This window comes from Nomascus leucogenys, chromosome 10 (genome assembly GCF_006542625.1).
Source record: "Nomascus leucogenys isolate Asia chromosome 10, Asia_NLE_v1, whole genome shotgun sequence".
Taxonomy (NCBI): Eukaryota; Metazoa; Chordata; class Mammalia; order Primates; family Hylobatidae; genus Nomascus; species Nomascus leucogenys.
In genome coordinates, this window is record NC_044390.1 from 76,296,623 (window position 1) to 76,316,422 (window position 19,800).

A 19,800-nucleotide genomic window follows, 5' to 3' on the forward strand; every position below is an offset into this window, starting at 1 on the left:
TGAGTTCAAGGAGGTGGATTTAGGAAGCAAAGTGGCTTAAAGGTCATCTCTACAAGTGGGTGCATTCCCAGACCCTCACCAGAATCAGAGGGTCATCATGAAATGGACCAGAATGGAAAGCAACCAGGCAATCTCTGTTAGGATAGGCCGGGGTTTCTCAGCCTCAGCACCCTTAACATTTTGTGCGGGATCCTTTTTTGTTTGGGAGCCCGTCCTGTGCATCGTAGGATGTTAGCAGCATTCCTGGCCTCTACCCACTAAATGCCAGCAGCAGCCCTTCCCTCTGAGTCATGACAATCAAATATATCTCCAGACATTGCCCAATGTCCCAGGGTTAAGGAGCAAAATAATCACCCCCAGCTGAGGACTGCTGCAAGAGGCAAAGGAACTATCAAAAAGAAAATAAAGGATAAACTTTTTTTTTTTTTTTTTTGAGACAGAATCTTGCTCTGTCATCCAGGCTGTCACCCAGGCTAGAGTGCAGTGGTATGATCACGGCTCACTGCAGCCTCAACTTCCTGGGCTCCAGTGATCTGCCCACCTCAGCCTCCCAAGTAGTTGGGACCACCAGTGCATGCCATCATGCCTGGCCAATTTTTTTAACTTTTTGTATAGATGGGGGTCTCACTATGTTGCCCCCCAGGCTGGTCTCAAACTCATGGCCTCAAGCAATCCTCCTGCCTCAACTCTGAAAGTGCTGAGATTATAGGTGTGAACCACTGCGCCTGGTGAGAAATGTTTTTAGTGCTTGGTTATGCTTTTGAACAGTAGTAGAATCACAGTCCCTGCTCTGGTTTCTTTCATAAGCAGGAGGAAGGATCCCATATGTGAAATTTTCCCAAGAGACCGTTATGGACTTTGCTCCTGAAAAGCCTTTTTAAGATTTCAAATCCTTCAGCAAGTGCTAATTCCTTAAGTTCTGAGCAATATCAGCCTCCTCGGGGTGATTCAGGTTCTGTGCATGCCTTTTAATCAGACTTAGCTTTTTTTTTTTTTGAGATACAGTCTTGCTCTGTCACCCAGGCTGGAGGGCAATGGTGTGATCTCAGTTCACTGCAACCTCCGCCTCCCGTGTTCAAGCAATGCTTGTGCTTCAGCCTCCCAAGTAGCTGGGATGACAGGCGCATGCCACCATGCCCGGCTAATTTTTGTATTTTTAGTAGAGATGGGATTTTGCCATGTTGGCCAGGCTGGTCTCGAACTCTTGGCCTCAAGTGATCCGCCTGCCTCGGTCTCCCAAGGTGCAGGGATTACAGGCGTGAACCATTGCGCCTGGTCCAGGCTTAGCATTTTTAGTGCAGTCAGGTTTGCTGATGCAGAGAGCTGCATCACATTAGGGGCTGGGATTTCAACTTATGAATTTTGCGGGGACACAAATGTTTAGTCCATTGTACCTGGCTGCTGGTGGAGTCTCCGGGGCTGCCTCACCCAGAGTGAGAGCTGGAGACAGGAATCAGAAGGGAGACTCTAGCCTCAGAGGGCATTTAATTTTTTTAAATGCAAGGGTTGGCTGTGGAGTTCTCAGTCCCTCCCAAGGCTGACCACAACCCTGTCTTTTCTTTCAGGGGCCAGGTCCTCCCAGCGGATTCGCTACTGAACCTCGTAGATGTGGAATTAATTTACGGAGGCATTAAGTACATTCTCAAGGTAAATGCCCCCGTGCCTCTCCAATGTCTCCAACACTCTGCAAGCTTCAGGGAGTTTCTTTCTTCCATGAACCATCCCTGGAGTGGATTTGCTCATGCTTGGGTTTGAGCTCTTGTGTTCCTCGGGAATCCCCATGTAGTCCGTGACCTTGACACCTAAACACTTTGGCTTTTAGAACACGTAGGGCTGTGCGGTCCGCAGAGGGCACAGTGGAGCGTGGATAAGTTTCCTGTAGCTGCAGTAACAAGGTACCACAAACCAGTTTAAACCAAGAAAAATTTATTCTGTCCCAGTTCTGGAAGCCAAGTCTAAAATCAAGGTGTTGGCGGGCCATGGTCTGTCTGAAGGCGCTGGGGCAGGATCTGTTCTGAGCCTCCCCAGCTTCTGGTGCTGCTGGCAGTCCCTGGTGATTTTTGGCTTGTGGATGCCTTGCCCCAGTCTCTGTCTCTGTTGTTTTTTTTTTTTTTTTTCAAATGGAGCCTCACTCTGTCACCCAGGCTGGAGTGCAGTGGCGCAGTCTTGGCTCACTGCAACCTCCTTCTCCCAGGTTCAAGGAATTCTTCTGCCTCAGCCCCCCGAGTAGCTGACATTATAGGCATATGCCACCATGCCTGGCTAATTTTTGTATTTTTAGTAGAAATGGGATTTCACCATGTTGCCTAGGCTGGTCTTGAACTCCTGAGCTCAAGTGATCTGCCTGCCTTGGCCTCCCAAAGTGCTGGGATTATAGGCATGAGCCACCCCTGGCCTCTGCCTGTGTGTGTGTGTGTGTGTGTGTGTGTGTGTGTGTGTGTGTGTGTATGTGTGTTCACATTGGCCTCCCAAAGTGCTGGGATTGCAGTCATGAGCCACACCCCTGGCCTCTGCCTCTGTGTGTGTGTGGTGTGTGTGTGTGTTCACATTATCTTCCATGACTGTGTCTTTGTGTCTCTTCTCTTGTAAGAACACCAGTCACATTGGATTTAGCGCCCACCCTAATCCAGTATGATTTCATCTTAATTGCATCTGCAGAGACCTCATTCCAAATAAGGTCACATTCCGAGGTTCCAGGAAGGCCATGAATTTTGGAGGATATTATTCAACCCCTGTAGAATGTGAGCTGGGCCTTTGCTGAGACAGAATAGTGGGCCCGGGTCTGTTTTCAGGGGCTCTGAGGCTGGTTTTGTTCTCTGTCTCTGCACCACCTGTGGATTTCTGGCGTCTTCCCTGGTTTGCTACTGGAGTCCCTGGGGCTTACTCTGGTTGCTCTCCTCTGTCAGAAGTGCCTAGTTGCCCTTTGTGGGCCATCCAAGGTCAATTCAACAGTGTCAGAAATGTCTCTGAGATGCACGGTAGGGGGTGAGGCTTGGTGTCCTAGCCATAGTGTTCTGGGCCCAAGGTCCTTGTTGGGGTAAGCCGGCTGTGGCATCAGTGCCCCGGGTTCCAGTGCAATGGCAGGAGGCTGTGTCCCCTGTAAGCCCAGGCCTGCCCAGTACTTCCCAGCCTCACATTGTCAGGAGGGAAAAGAGGACAGAGTTTGAGTCTGCTTCTGAGACAGAATTTTTGTTTTCTTTAATTAATACTTTCTATTTAATATTGATGAGCATGAGTAGAACTCACAACTTGGGAGATTTGGGGGCTTTAGTTCAACTAAACCTGTGTGTCATTAATCAGGGTGTGCTTTCACAATCATCCTCCTTTGCCCCTAATGCCTCTTGGCTACCTTTAGGGACCTGGCTGCCCCCAACTTGATTTTAAATGTCACATATGCACAATGTAGAAAATTTCAAAATCTCAAGCGAGCATAAAAAATCAGGAAAACAATTCCATCATGTGCTAATGCCTAGAAGTAATCCTGGTGAACATTTTAGCAAATCTTTGTTATATATTTTTTTCCTTTTGCATTAATTTTACAAAGTTGAGGTCATAGTGCAAATACAGTTTTACAGCTTTGATATGATCATGGCATAAAGTTTTCCATGTTACTAACAAGTTTTTTTAAACACGCGTCTAAACTCATGTCTGTGGCACTGTCCTTCAGATAGGGAACGTTCCCTATCTGCTGTGTCCAAGATGCTGCCCTTATGCGGTAACTGAGCACTTGAAAGTGGCCAGTGTGACTGAGGAACTGAATTTTACATTTTATTTAATTTTGGTTAATTTAAATAGCTGTTTGTGGTTAGGGGTCACCATATCAGACAGGGCAGATCTAGAGTGTTCCATCGCAAGGTTGTTGGCTTGCTAATTTGGTTCCAATTTTTGTTGTTATTACAAATAATGCTGCAATACACATTCCTCTATTTCTTGCTACCTTGTGTCATAAACTGTGAATTTTATAGGTTGAAAGCCCTTTAGGGTGTGTGTTTTCTGAGAGAAAACTGAACTGAAGTACCAGATGGGGCAGGCGCTCTTCCTGGAGGGAGATGTAGTGCTGGGGCCAGGGCTTGGCTGTGTCTCTCTCATGTGTCCCAGAGTTCTTGTGTGCTCCTGGGCAGAGCTGGGTCTGGGGGGCAGAGCCCTAGTCCGTGTCCAGGTGTCTTAGTCCATTTGGGCTACTGTCATAAAATACCAAAGACTGAGTGGCTTCTAAACCACACACTGTATTTCTCACAATTCTCTAGGCTGGGAAGGTCAATATCAAGATACTGGCAGATTTGGTATCTACTGAGGACCCACCTTTCGTTTCATAGATGCTGTCCTTTCACTATGTCCTTAGATGTCAGAAACGGGCCACAGAGCTCTAGAGGGGATCTTTTATAAGGGCACTAGTCTCTTTTACAAGGGCCCCACCTTCATGATCTCATCACCTCCCAAAGCATCCACCTCCTAAAGCCATCACATTAGGGGTTGGGATTTCAACTTATGAATTTTGCGGGGACACAAAAGTTTAGTCCATTGCATCTGTCTGCTGGTGGAGTCTCTGGGGCTGCCTCACACAGAGTGAGAGCTGGAGACAGAAATCAGAAGGGAGTCTCTAGCCCCAGAGGACATGCAGTTGCCAACACGGCTTGACAGGGACTATATCAGCGGCCATTAGCCTACTCATGGGGCAGATGTGGCTCGCTACTCCAGGCCTCCCCCAGCCCCATCAGCAGCTGCTTCCTTGGCAGGGATTGTGAGGGCTGGGTCCGAGAGACAGGAGTGTTCATCTTGGCCCTCTGTGGTGGACAACCAGCTCTTGTTTGTTGTTAGCGGGGCCAAACAGTGCTCTGGGAGCACATTCTGAACCCAGGCAGTGACAAGGGGCTTGTCCCCACAGGTGGCCCGGCAGTCTCTGACCATGTTCGTTCTCATCATGAATGGCTGCCACATCGAGATCGACGCCCACCGGCTGAATGATGGGGGGCTCCTGCTCTCCTACAATGGGAACAGCTACACCACCTACATGAAGGAAGAGGTTGACAGGTGCGTGGGGGTGCGAGTCCTACTGTGGGTTGGGTGTGCACAGCTCTCTGTCCTAGGCATGGAAAACACAGTGCTGGCCTATGTGCAGGTCCAAGGGTCTTAGAGAAGGTGCCTCTCCGGTAAATTCTGGGGGCGTGCAGAGAAGTTAATCTCTTAGTTGGAATTCTGTGCAACTGGCAGATATTTAGGGGAGGATCCTAGGAGGCCCTTTTTTGGTAACCTGGTTGGTGGGGATTCAGAGCTGAAAGGGACGTGACTCTCGGCTCCGTGGCCTGCAAGGTGTGTGACAAGGTGCCTGCTGCCTGTGCATCTGGGCTCTGGTATCCACCCAGTTAGTGTGGCAGTGACCTACTAAGCTCCTCCGTACCAGGCGCTGTGCTGGGTGTTGGGATAGCATTCTGGGCATGACTCGCGGAGCTTCCAGCCCACTGGGGAAGATGACACACTGAACAAACAGATAGTGGCAGGAAAGGGTGTCGTGTACCTGATGGGTAACACACAAGATGCCCTGGAAGCTCTTAGCACAGGGGCTTGTGAGATAGTAAGATAGGCCCCAAAGATGCCCCGCCTCTAGTGTGTCTGATCACCCCAAGATCATGCAATGAAACAGACCCTGGCCAAGGTGATGAAAGGGGAAGAGATGTCTGAAAAGCTCCATTTAGAGGGTGGAGACTCTCTTCTCAATCCTCAATGTTTTGGAAGAAGGCAGACTGGGTTTATGCCAGAGTAATATTTTGTTATCTCCTTTTTTTTTTTTTTTTTTTGAGAGAGGGTCTCGCTCTCTCACCCAGGCTGGAGTGCAATGGCGCCATCATGACTCACTGCAGCCTCAACTTCCGTGGGCTCCGAGATGATCCCCCCACCTCAGTCCCCCAAGTTACTGGGACTACGGGCATGTGCCACCACGCCCGGCTAATTTTTGTATTTTTTGTAGAGACGGGGTTTTGCCATGTTGCCCAGGCTGGTCTTGAACTTCTGGACTCAAGCAGTTGGCCAGCCTTGGCCTCCCAAAGTGCTGGGATTGCAGGCATGAGCCACTGCACCCTGCCTGTTATCTCTTTTTTAACCCATGTTCTATCTGCCAAGAATGTTCAGGATTACTATAGGTTCCACTCTCCCCAGTTCAAAGGTTAAGACTGTGAGTCAGTAAATATTTGTCGAATCATATCCACTGATTGAGTTTTCTGTGTCAGGCCCTGTTGGAAGTATGTCAGTAAAAGGAACCAGCTTTCAGCCAAAAAAGGGTCACATCCTTTTTATTATTTTATTTTATTTTATTCTATTTTATTTTAAAGATTGGTTCTTACTCTGTTGCCCAGCCTAGGCAAGAGTGAGACCCTGATCGCTTGAGTCCAGAAGTTTGAGACTAGCCTGGGCAACATGGCAAAACCCCATCTCTATAAAATACAATGATTAGCCAAGTGTGGTGGCATGTGCCTGTAGTCCCAGCAATTTAGGGGTTTGTGATGGGAGGATCACCTGACCCCAGGGAGGTCGAGGCTTCAGTGAACCATGATTGTGCCACTGCACTCCAGCCTGGGTGACAGAGTAATTATAGCTCACAATAGCCTCGAACTCCTGGGCTCAAATGATTCTCCTGCCTCAGCCTCCTGAGTAGCTGGGACTACTGGCATATGCTACCACGCCCAGCTATTTTTTTTTTAATTTTTTGTAGAGACGGGGTCTCACTGTGTTGCCCAAGCTTGTCTTGAACTCCTGGCCTCAAGCGATCCTCCCAAAGAAAGCATCACAGCCTTGGCCGGGCACGGTGGCTCACGCCTGTAATCCCAGCACTTTGGGAGGCTGAGGTGGGTGGATCACAAGGTCAGGAGATCGAGGCCATCCTGGCTAACATGGTGAAACCTTGTCTTTACTAAAAATACAAAAAAAAAAAATTAGCTGGGCATGGTGGTGGGCGCCTGTAGTCCCAGCTACTCGGGAGGCTGAGACAGGAGAATGGCGTGAACCCGGGAGGCGGAGCCTGCAGTGAGCCGAGATCGCACCACTGCACTCCAGCCTGGGCGACAGAGCGAGACTCCGTCTCAAAAAAAAAAAAAAAAAAAAGAAAGCATCACAGCCTTTTTGTTCACCCACCTCACTCTCAATGTCTCTGAGATAACTATCAAATGCCACCCTTTGGGAATGTAGAGGGTACACTCCCCCTTTAGGAAGGGGAAATGGTATTGAAAGCTGGACTAGAGCTTGCTGAGTTGGTGGTCCTCATCAGTCTCCCTACCCTACTCCTCCTCTCTCCCAGTTACCGAATTACCATCGGCAATAAGACATGTGTGTTTGAGAAGGAGAACGATCCTACGGTCCTGAGATCCCCCTCGGCTGGGAAGCTGACACAGTACACAGTGGAGGACGGGGGCCACGTTGAGGCTGGGAGCAGCTACGCCGAGATGGAGGTGACTGCAGAGCCGGCCGTGGGGAATCCTGAACCCTCAAACTCCCACTCCTCTGGCTTTGTCCCATGTCTGAACAAACAGGCCTACCTCTCCCCTTGGCCGCTGTCTGCAAATTTCTAAGGGAATCAGTCTGTGGATTTCAGCCAAATCCCCTGAAGTATTCGAAGAAAAAAACTTCAGGCCGGGGGTGGCTCATGCCTGTAATCCCAGCACTTTAGGAGGCCAAGGCGGGTGGATCATGAGGTCAGGAGATCAAGACCATCCTGGCTAACATGGTGAAACCCTGTCTCTACTAAAAATACAAAAAATTAGCTGAGCATGGTGGCAGGCGCCTATAGTCCCAGCTACTCGGGAGGCTGAGGCAGGAGGATGGCATGAACCTGGGAGGCAGAGCTTGCAGTGAGCTGAGATGGCACCACTGCACTCCAGCCTGAGCGACAGAGAAAGACTCCATCTCAAAAAATAAATAAATAAATAACTTCAAAAAATGCACATCTCCCCAGGAATGAGTAAGAAGGTTAATGACAGAGAAACTGGGTACAGAGAATATGGGAACTCTCTGTACTATTTACGTAACTGTTCTGTAAACTGTTGTGTAAATCAGTTTCCTTGATTTTTTTTTTTTTTTTTTTGAGACAGTCTCAGTCTGTCACCCAGGCTGGAGTGTAGTGGCGTGATCTTGTCTCACTGCAAACTCCGCCTCCCAGGCTCAAGTGATCCTCCCACCTCAGCCTTCCAAGTAGTTGGGATTACAGGCGTGCACCACCATGCCTGGCTTAATATTTTGTGTTTTTGGTAGTGACAGGGTTTCGTCATGTTGCCCAAGCTGGTCAAACACCTGAGCTCAGGTGATCCACCTGCTCTGGCCTCTGAAAATGCTGGGATTGCAGGCATGAGCCATTGCACACAGCCAAGAATTGATTGACAATAACAATTATTGTCAATCAGTGATTAAATATTAAATATTGACCCCAGCAGTGATTGAAAGGTGTTAAGCCAACACTTGCCAAGCCATAACCATGTGGCAGGTGCTGTTCTAAGCATTTTACTGATCTTTATTTTTTAACCTTCCCAGCAAATATATGAGATGGGCACAAATGTGATCCCCATTTTATAAAAAAGCTGGGCCCAGGCAGGCTAAGAAACTCGCTGGAGGTCACACAAAGCCAGGATTCAAACCCAGAAAATAACAACAATAATAGCAATGAAAATACATCAGTAATAGTAGCTACTGCGTATTGACCTGCTGCATGGCAGGATCTGCATCTCATTTAATCCTCGTAAGAGCCCTAAGAGGTGAAACTGTCATTATTCCTCATTTTACACTTGGGGAAACTGAGGCTCAAGGAGGAGAGCCACTTCTGAAGATCACAGAGGTATTGGTGGGGGGCAGGTCCTGGGATTCTAGTCCAGGCCTGGCTGACTTGGGTGCCCAAGCTGTGAACTGCAAAGCAAGAGAGATAGCACAGTCCTGGCTCTGCAGCCGACACCATGGTGACAAAGCTCATGCCATCCACGTATCCAGACATTCGGGAAAATTAAAAGGGCTGATGAGCAGATTCTCCATTTCACAGAGTGTTCCCTGAGGGTTTTCTAAGTGCCTTTAATAAAACAAACCATTCACAAAATGTTTGATTTATGCAGTACGTTTTAGGAACGTGTATGTGAACCACTCTGTGTAATATGATTTAACAGTGTTTCTAAGAGAAGACTCTCCCTTTAGAAATAAACATCAGTTTCCATATCTGTAAAATGGGCATCATAAACACCTCCTTGGCTGGCTTTGCAGATTGAATGGCACTTGCCTGGCACTTAGCAGGCTTCCAGTAAAGGTCACTTTTCCTTGTCCCTTCTGCCTGCACACTACGCAGGGAGTCATTCTGTTTAAATGGCGCATCCCTGCTCTGGCATCACTAGTTCTGGGTGGCTCTGGGTGTCAATCCTGGTGGGCTCTGTACTATTTCTTCTTTTTACGAAATAGGTGATGAAGATGATCATGACCCTGAACGTGCAGGAAAGTGGCCGGGTGAAGTACATCAAGCGTCCAGGTGCCGTGCTGGAAGCAGGCTGCGTGGTGGCCAGGCTGGAGCTTGATGACCCTTCTAAAGTCCACCCGGTATGTGGCTCCATGACCCAAGTGCTCTGGCTGGTGCGGGTGCACTCGTGGCCTCCGCTGGTTCAGTGAGACAGGTGGACTCAAGGCTGGTAGCTCTTTTCCTGCCTCCACCTGCAGACAGAGCTCATCGCAGCAGCCACCGTGATGGTGCAGAAACACAAGGAAGCATGCCCTGCTTTGCTCAGATCCCTCCCTGTGGCTCTCCATCCTGCTTAGAATAAAACCCAATTTCTGCCAGTGACCTACAAGACCCCAAGTGAGCTAGCTGTTCCCTGCTTTCTTCTCTGCCTTTCTCCTCTGTCCCTCTCCCCATCAGTTACTTGAATACACTGGACCCCTCCCTCCTGGGGGCTGTCCTCTCTGCCATGAAGGACCTACCCCAGACTTTGCAGGGTTCACTCTCAACTCCTGGGAGCTTCGATTCCAATGTCTTCCCCTCAATGAGGGCATTCTTGACCATTGACCACCTTTTCTTTTTAATAGACTTAATTTTTAGTATAGTTTTAGATGTACAGAGCAGTTATGTAAGTAGTACATAGTTCCCTTATTCTCTGTAGCCAGTTTCCCCGTCATTCATTTAATTATTATTCAATTAATTGTTAGTATTATTCTTTTTTTTTTTGAGACAGACTCTCGCTCTGTCGCCCAGGCTGGAGTGCAGTGGTATGATCTCGGCTCACTGCAACCTCCGCCTCCTGGGTTCAAGTGATTCTCTTGCCTCAGCCTCCTGAGTAGCTGGGGATCATAGGTGTGTACCACCATACTGGCTAATTTTTGTATTTTTAGTAGAGACAGGGTTTCACCATGTTGGCCATGCTGGTCTTGAACTCCTGACCTCAGGTGATCCACCCTCCTCAGCCTCCCAAAGTGATGGGATTACAGGTGTGAGCCACTGCACCTGGCCTCAATTAATTACTATTGTTATCAATTTACTGTTATTAATTTAACTATTATTGCACAAGTGTTGTCCATTTGTCATATTTAATGAACTAGTATTGATATCTTAGGTATTATTGTTTACAAATAATAATTAACTTTTAAATTTACCTATTATTGCGATAATATGGTCCATTTGTCACATTTAATGAACCAATATTGTTACATTTTGTTCACTCAGATTTCCTCAGATCATTTTTAAAAAATTATGGTTAAATACACATAACATAAAATTTACCATCTTAGCCTTTTTTAAATGTTCTCTTGAGCAGTATTAAATCCATTCACATTGTTGCACAACCATCACCATCATCCATCTCCAGCACTTGCAAAACCGAAACTTGACACTCGTTAAATAGTAACTCCCTCCTCCCTCCAGCCCCTGGCAACCACTGTTCTGCTTTCTCTCTATCAATTCAACTCCTCTAGGTGCCTCATATAGGTGGAATCTATATAGTATCTGGCCTTTTGTGACTAGCTTATTTCATTTAGCATAATGTCTCCAAGTTTCATCCATCTTATAGCATGTGGCAGAATTTCCCTGTTTTTTAAGGCTGCATAATATTCCCTTGTAGGGGTGAATCACATTTTGTTTATCCACTCATCCACTGATGGACACTTGGATTGTTTCTACCTTTTGGCTACTGTGAATAAGGCAGCTATGAACATGAGTGTACGATTTTCTTAGTTTTTACCTATTGTCCAGGATCCCATCCAGGTTAGCACATTGCATATGGTTGTCATGTCTCTTTCAACCGCCCTTTAAAAATTGTGCTCACCTCTACCCACGCGCAAACACACACCACACCTCACAGAGACGATCTCACTGATTGTCTTGTTGCTTTATTATTTGGCCTCCAGGAGACTGGAAACACCACGAGAACAGGGCTTTTTGGCTTTCTTGCTCGCTGCTGGGGCCCCAGTGCCAAAAACGGGGCCTGGTACATCAGAGTTGCTCTGTAAATATTGGTTGTTGGATGAACGTATAGCAGTGCAGGTGCCGGGGGCGTCACCCTGTCCTCAGGACCACTAGGGGGTGCACCAGGGTGTCTGTCATGTGACCCTGAGCTCAGGCTCTTGGGGGCACCTCCGATTTAGATTCCTCTTAATTTGTCAAGCCCTGTCATTACCGATGAGTCCCTGAGGTCAAGGACTACTTTTGATGTTCACTGTTGTGATCCTGAGGCTTAGCACAGTGCTCGGAGCATAGTGGGTGCTCAGAAATAACAAGTCTTGATGAATGAATGAATGTTTACACCCTCCTAAGCAAGACTCTAAAATAATTAGTACATCTGTCTAGTAAAAAAAACATTTAAAAATATCACATTGTCTCTTTTCTCCAGAGTATTCTATTGATTGTATTTGTTTTCTTTTTTTAAAAAATTATAATTATTATGGGTACATAATAGGTGTATATGTTTATGGGGTACATGTGATCTTTTGATATAGGCATACCGTCTAATAATCAAATCAGGGTGATTGGGGTATCTATCACCTCAAGCATTTATCATTTCTTTGCGTTAGGAACATTCCAATTATACTCTTTTGGTTAGTTTAAAATATACGGTCAATTTTAATTGACTGTAGAGTCACCCTGTAGTGCTATCAATACTAGATGTTTTTTTTTTTTTTTTTGAGATGGAGTTTTGCTCTTGTCGCCCAGGCTGGAGTGCAGTGGCGTGATCTCAGCTCACTGCAACCTCTGCCTCCAGGGTTCAAGCAATTCTCATGCCTCAGCCTCCTGAGTAGCTGGGACTTCAGGCGCCTGCCACTATGCCCAGCTAATTTTTGTATTTTTAGTACAGATGGGGTTTCACCATGTTGGCCAGGCTGATCTCGAACTCCTGACCTCAGGTGGTCCGCCCGCCTCAGCCTCCCAAAGTGCTGGGATTGCAGGTGTGAGCCACCACGTCCAGCCTCAATACTAGATCTTATTCATTCTATCTAACTGGATTTTTGCACCCACTAACCATCCCCACTCCCACCAGCCCTACTACCCTGGCAGCCATCACTCTACATTCTATTTCCATGCATTTATTTGTTTTAATTTTCAGCTCCCACATATGAGTGAGAACATGCTAAATTTGTCTTTCTGTGCCCAGCTTATTTCACTTGATGTAATATCCTCCAGTTCCATCTGTGTTGCTGCAAATGACTGTTGTTACAATTCTTTTTTTTTTTTTTTTTTTTTTTTTGAGACGGAGTCTCGCTCTGTCACCCAGGCTGGAGTGCAGTAGAGTGATCTCGGCTCACTGCAAGCTCCGCCTCCCGGGTTCACACCATTCTCCTGCCTCAGCCTCTCCGAGTAGCTGGGACTACAGGCGCCCGCCACCACGCCCGGCTAATTTTTTGTATTTTTTTTAGTAGAGACGGGATTTCACCGTGGTCTTGATCTCCTGACCTCGTGATCCGCCTGCCTCGGCCTTCCAAAGTGCTGGGATTACAAGCGTGTGTTACAATTCTTTTCATTAGTCTCTCTCTCTCTTTTTTTGAGACAGAGTCTCACTCTGTCACCCAGGCTGGCGTGCAGTGGCACAGTCTTGGCTCACTGCAATCTCCACTTCCTGGGTTCAAGCAATTCTCCTGCCTCAGACTCCCAGGTAGCAAGTAGCTGGGACCACAGGTTTGTGCGACCATGCCTGACTAATTTTTGTATTTTTAGTAGTGATGGGGTTTCACTAGGTTGGCCAGGCTGATCTTGAACTCCTGGCCTCGAGCGATCCGTCCACCTTGGCCTCCCAAAGTGCTGGGATTATAAGGGTGAGCCACTGTGCCTGGCATCATTAGTCTCTTTAGGGAGTTCCCAAAACTCCCTAGGAATAGACTGGGCATTTTTGGATCAGTGGGCAGGTCTGGGTACCTGTACTGTGATTCCTTTCAGCACACATTTCCTGTGCTGGGTTAATGTGGCAGGGCCTGGCCACCCATTCCCTGCAGCCTCACATAAATGCTTGTGAGACAGACTGGGAGATCCAGTAATTTTACTTGGTGAGTGTAGTTAGAAGACTGCCCTTGGCTCTGGGCTGTGGGGGCCCACATGGAGAAGCCATGATCAGATTGTGCAGGGGAAAACCCTCAAGTCGGCTCTTTTTTTATTGAGATAGAATTTCACTCCATTACCCAGGCTGGAGTGCAATGGCACAATCTTGGCTCGCTGCAACCTCCGCCTCCCAGGTTCAAGTGATTCTCCTGCCTCAGCCTCTGGAGTAGCTCGGATTACAGGCACGAGCCACCATGACTGGCTAATTTTTTTGTGTATTTTTAGTAGAGATGGGGTTTCACCATGTTGGCCAGGCTGGTCTTGAATTCTTGACCTCAGTTCATCCTCCTGCCTTGGACTCCCAAAGTGCTGGGATTATGGGCATGAGCCACCATGCCTGGCCAAGTCATCTCTTAAAAGGGAAGAAGAGCCTGCAGGGCTACGGGTGGGGATGGGTGTGGGTGGAGGGGTAGAGGGTGGGCAGGAAACGGAGTGTTCTCTGCTGGGAGAACGGCACACCCCAGCACCGTGCGTCATGCACAGTAGGTATTTGTAGAATGAATGAGTAGATGAATGAGCACATTTAGTCTGTGTTGCCCTCTAGGGAGCTTTTTATTTTTCCATGTGTTTACCTAAGACTGAATTTTTATTATTTACAAAAATCAGGTGCATTTGTATGAGATGTTCATAAATTTTCATCCTACTGTAAGGTGTTTAACTTTGGGATTCAATAGAGAATGAAAATAAATAGAGAACATAGGGAGATTTGTTGCTTATAAAGCAAAACAACAACAACAACAAACAGATGGGCCGGGCGTGGTGGCTCACCCCTGTAATCCCAGCACTTCGGGAGGCTCAGGCGGGCAGATCATGAGGTCAAGAGATCGAGACCATCCTGGCCAACATGGTGAAACCCTGTCTATATTAAAAATACAAAAATTAGCTGGGCGTGGTGGCCTGCACCTGTAGTCCCAGCTGCTCGGGAGACTGAGGCAGGAGAATTGCTTGAACCCGGGAGGAAGAGGTTGCAGTGAGCCAAGGTCATGCCACTGCACTCCAGCCTGGTGACAGTGCGAGTGTCTCAAAAAAAAAAAACAACAAAAAAAAACAGATCTCACCGCCACCCCCCAAAACTGTTTGGGATATGAAACTGTGTACTGGGCCATTTGCAAAAGGAATGGTTTGGAAAACCCACATTGGGGTGTGAGTTTGGCCATTTTAACTTTCCAGTTCATTGTCTTTGATTTTTTCCTCAGGCCTCATCCTCACTTGATTATGGAAGCCTGCGGATCTGCCCCGCCTCCCATTCTGCCCGGTCCCATTTGGGATTCCCAGAGTTTTCCTGACCTGTCGTTCTTGTGGTGTCTCATCAGGCTGAACCGTTCACAGGAGAACTCCCTGCCCAGCAGACACTGCCCATCCTCGGAGAGAAGCTGCACCAGGTCTTCCACAGCGTCCTGGAAAACCTCACCAACGTCATGAGTGGCTTTTGTCTGCCAGAGCCCATTTTTAGCATAAAGGTAAAGTCACCTGTGAGCGCAGGCGTGTAGACCAGTGCAGAGGGTCAGAAGGTCCACCCCGTGACAGCAGAGGTCATTACTGAGTAAGAAATGAGAAAATGGTCGGTCCTCTGTTGTTTTTATTTTATTTATTTTATTTTTTGAGACAAGGTCTCACTCTGTCACCCAGACTTACTGCAGCCTCGACCTCCTGGGCTCAAGAGATCCTACCACCTCAGCCTCCCGAGTAGCTGGGACTATAGGTGCACCCCACCATGCCTGGCTAATTTTTTGTATTTTTGTAGAGATGGCGTTTTGCCGTGTTCCCCACGCTGGTCTCGAAGTCTTGGGCTCAAGTGATCCATCCGCCTGGGCCTCCCAAAGTGCTGGGATTACAGGCCTGAGCCACCGCACCCAGCCCCTCGGTTGTGTTTATGAAGGACCTGTCCTCAGGGAATTCCTCAATTCAATTGTAAACACTGGCCTGACTTTTTCTCCTTGATCGTAAACTGGGCTTGTAGCAGTTCAGCTCAAGACTGAGAATACTCCAGTGGGACATTAAGGAAGGAGTCAGTGGGGGTCACCCCACTTAAGGAGATGACAGACAAGGCACTTTGTTTGAAACACACCTCTGTTCGTCATTCACCCTTGCTGGGTCTCATCTGCTCACTCAGTAGAGAGACAAGAAGTCCTCTGATTTGCAGACCTCCTTGAAAGACCCATGATGCTCATAGCAGTGACTAACCGTCACACTGTGCTGTATCGGGTCCATCTCAGGAGAGCAAATCACGATGGTGATGATGATAATAACCGCCAACCCTTAGCAAATATGTACCATGTGTCAGCCCTCCTTTTTTTTGAGAGGGAGTCTTGCTCTGTCACCCACACTGAAATGTGGTGGCACGATCTTGTCTCACTGCAACCTCTGCCTCCCAGGTTCAAGCAATTCTCCTGCCTCAGCCTCCCGAGTAGCTGGGATTACAGGCATGTGCCACCATACCCAGCTAATTTTTGTATTTTTTAGTAAAGATGGGGTTCTACCATGTTGGCCAGGCTGGTCTTGAACTCCTGACCTCAGGTGATCCACCCACCTTGGCCTCCCAAAGTACTGGGATTACAGGCGTGAGCCACCGTGCCTGCTTTGTCACCTTCTAACTACTTAAAAGTTCAATCATTTCATCCTCCCAGCAACCAATAAGGTAGGAACTCTTATTTCCATTTACAGTTGAGGCAACTGAGGGACACAGAGACTAAGAGACTTGCCGTGCTTCATACATGAGGAGGCAAAGATGAGATCTGAACCATGGCCGTCAGGATTCTGACTCTGTGCTCTTCGCCCCCACGTTATGCTGCCTGATGATTATTGCCATCATTGCAACTTTTTTTTTTTTTTTTTTTTTTTGGAGACAGGGTCTTGCTCTGCCTCCCAGGCTGGAGTACAGTGGTGGAAACACTGCTCACTACAACCTCGACCTCCTGGGTTCAAGCAATCGTCCCACTTCAGCCTTCCAAGTAGCTAGGGTTACAGGCGCCTGCCACCACACCCAGCTAATTTTTTGTAGAGACAGAGTCTCGCCATGTTGCCCAGGCTAGTCTTGAACTCCTGGGCTCAAGTGATCCTCCCACCTTGGCCTCCCAAAGTGTTCAGATTACAGGCATCAGCCACTGCACCCCACAATAATTGCAACTTTTATTAGTTGGGGCACTTCGCAGTTTATGCATCAGTTCACTTTGAAACCTCACAGCCACACTAGGGTGTTGGCCCCACTGTCATCGTCATCCAAGGACCATCAGCATTGGCTACTGAGACACCCCGGAAACAGCATAGGGCAGCAGTTCAGAGTCTCAGGAGCTGACTAGCCTGGGTTTGCTTCTTACTAGCTGAGTGACTTTGGTTAACTTAACTAACCTCTCTGTGTTTCAGTTGCCTCAACTGCAAAATGGACAAAATCATTAGACTTCCTTTATATGGTTGCTTTTAGGGATCAAATGAGAACATGTAAAGAAAAGTCCTAGAACACTGTCTGGCACTAAGCAAATATCCTATAAACATCAGCTCATCATGTGACCTTATGTTTGATCCCCCCCACCATGCTGGCTTTCTGAGGCACAGAGAGGGGGAGTCAGGGTCTTCCTATGTGGGGAAACTGAGTATTCCCCTGTGGTCAGGAGGCCATTCCACTCTGGACTGCCCCAGAGGCTGCTGGGTCTGGATCTTCAGCCACTTGAGTGCATGGGGTCAGGATGAGTTGAGCTGTGTTGGGTGCCCTGTTGGGGGCAGTGGTGCCCATGCCCATGCAGGGCTGGGGGCTGATGCTCTGGTCCCCGCTTCAGCTGAAGGAGTGGGTGCAGAAGCTCATGATGACCCTCCGGCACCCGTCACTGCCGCTGCTGGAGCTGCAGGAGATCATGACCAGCGTGGCAGGCCGCATCCCCGCCCCCGTGGAGAAGTCAGTCCGCAGGGTGATGGCCCAGTATGCCAGCAACATCACCTCGGTGCTGTGCCAGTTCCCCAGCCAGCAGGTACGTGCTCCCCAGCTCAGCCCCACCCCACCAGGATGCTCACACTGGGCCAGCTCCCGGTCTGGCTCGGTATCTGGCCTCTGATCAAGTTGAACTCCTTGAGACCCACTTATAGCCTAACATATCAGGGGCCGAGGGTTTCCTTTCGAGCCTTGTCTGCAGAATCCTATCATTTACTCAAAGCAACAGTTGTTTGAATGAACGTCAATATTCCTTAGGCCTCATTGCCTAAAACTCAAGATTCCAAATAGGAGTGAGCAGTTGATGCAGATGGAGTGAGCATTTCCCAAAAAATAAAGAGGCTGATATCATTAGAGGAAACTGCAAGTTTTTTTATTTTTGTTTTTTCACTGGTTTGCAGCTTTGATTTTCTGCCCCTGGATTTTGTAGGTGATCATCGGGGAGCTCCGTGTGTGTGTGTGTGTGTGTGTGTGTGTGTGTGTGTGTGTGTGTGTATATGTTATACCACCCACGTATGTGTTATATATGTATATATACACACACATACATATAGATGTGTATATACACACACATACATATAGATGTGTATATATACATATATACGTATAGATGTGTATATATGTGTTATACGTATATATGTGTATATATATAATATTTTTTAAGACTTGTACTGAGGTCGGGTACGTTGGCTCACGCCTATAATCCCAGCATTTTGGGAGGCCGAGGCAGATGGATCACTTGAGGTCAGGAGTTTGAGACCAGCCTGGCCAACATGGTGAAACCCTGTCTATATTAAAAAAAAACAAAAATTAGCTGGGCATGGTGGCGCACACCTGCAATCCCAACTACTCAGGAGGCTGAGGCAGGAGAATTGCTTGAACTCAGGAGGCGGAGGTTGCAGTGAGCCGAGATCGCACCACTGCGCTCCAAAAAAAAAAAAAAAAGAATGTACTGAGATGTCTCATCATAATCATAGTTGCATTTGTGAACATGCTAAAAAAAAAAAAAAGAATGGAAGCCATTCCAGGGTAGTATGAAATATCTCTGTTATTTACACATCGGCCTCGTGTTGTTCATTTTGTTGTGGTTGTTGGTTTTGTGGGGCATTTGAAAGGCATTTGCACTGGGAAGAGCCCCTCTGCGTGTTTGCCTTCCTGCCCTCTGGTGGGAGGGTTCCCCACCATCATCATCCACCCACCCACAAATTGGTGATTTGAGAAACCAGAGGACAGTGTAGTTCAGGCCATTCTCAGAGGTTAGGAGTTCTAAGGGTTGGAATATTGTTCAGCCAAAGAAAGAAAGAATACTGGTTCATGCTCCCACATGGATGAACCTGTTGTGCTAAGGGAAATAAGCCAGGCACAAAAGACCACATATTATGTGATTCCTCTTTTTTTTTTTTTTTTGAGACCTCCCAAATAGTTGGGATTACAGGTGTACACCACCATTCGCAGCTAATTTTTTGTATTTTTTTAGTGGAGATGGGTTTTCACCATGTTGGCCAGGCTGGTCTTGAACTCCTGACCTCAGGTGATTTGCCTGCCTCGGCCTCCCAGAGTGCTGGGATTACAGGCATGAGTCATGGTGCCCAGCCCTGTGTGATTCCATTTTTATGAAATGTCCAGAATAGGCACGTTCATGAAGAAGGAAGTAGATTAGTGGCCGCCAGGGGCTGCAGCACAGGGAAAATGGAGAGTAAGCGCTAATGACTACAAGGTTTCTTTTTAAAGTGACGAAAATGCTTTAAAATTAGATGGTGGTGATAGTTGCACAACTTTATGAATACGCTACTAACCACTGAATGTACACTCTAAAGGGAGATGGTGGAATATGATGGTGTGTAAGTTATATCTGAACTAAAAAATAACAAAAGCCAAACTCTAGAGGATCCTAACTGAAAAAGTACACACTTGGAACTTTCAGGAATTTGTCATTGATCCAGGTTTTTTTTCTTTAAAAATATTTTTGATGCCAAAGGCAATATACCGATAACATTATGTCTAATGATAAACACAGGACCCTTCCCCACCAGCACCCTGGTTTTTGCTAGAGTGGGACATTTCCATCTCCTCGTTCCCCATCCCATTCATATGTGCGGAATGGTATAAGGCGAATGTGTGCACTCCTCCATGTGATCGCTGGCATTTTGAGCGCTTGAATTCCTTACTGTTGAGGGGATGAACAGGGGTGTTTCAGGATAGCTGGAAGGCTTTGGGCCTGGAATTTTCAATCTTCAAATGAGTCTTGGATGGGACCTCCCTGGGAGGCTGTGGTGGGTTCTTTGGGTCAGCACTTCCCAACCTTTTTAGCACCAGGGACTGGTTTTGTGGAAGATAGTTTTTCCAC

General features: G+C 47.5%; 1 protein-coding gene across 2 annotated transcripts in view; it reads left to right on the forward strand.

The window, feature by feature from the left end:
• ACACB (acetyl-CoA carboxylase beta) overlaps nt 1-19,800 on the forward strand; it is a 157,923-nt gene that overhangs the window by 82,411 nt on the left and 55,712 nt on the right. For both annotated transcript variants that reach the window (XM_030821335.1, XM_030821336.1), the window contains 6 exons: nt 1,566-1,647; nt 4,886-5,031; nt 7,289-7,439; nt 9,421-9,555; nt 14,845-14,991; nt 17,305-17,493. In XM_030821335.1, coding sequence (XP_030677195.1) covers nt 1,566-1,647; nt 4,886-5,031; nt 7,289-7,439; nt 9,421-9,555; nt 14,845-14,991; nt 17,305-17,493 — 850 coding nt within the window. The remainder of the gene's footprint in view (nt 1-1,565; nt 1,648-4,885; nt 5,032-7,288; nt 7,440-9,420; nt 9,556-14,844; nt 14,992-17,304; nt 17,494-19,800) is intronic.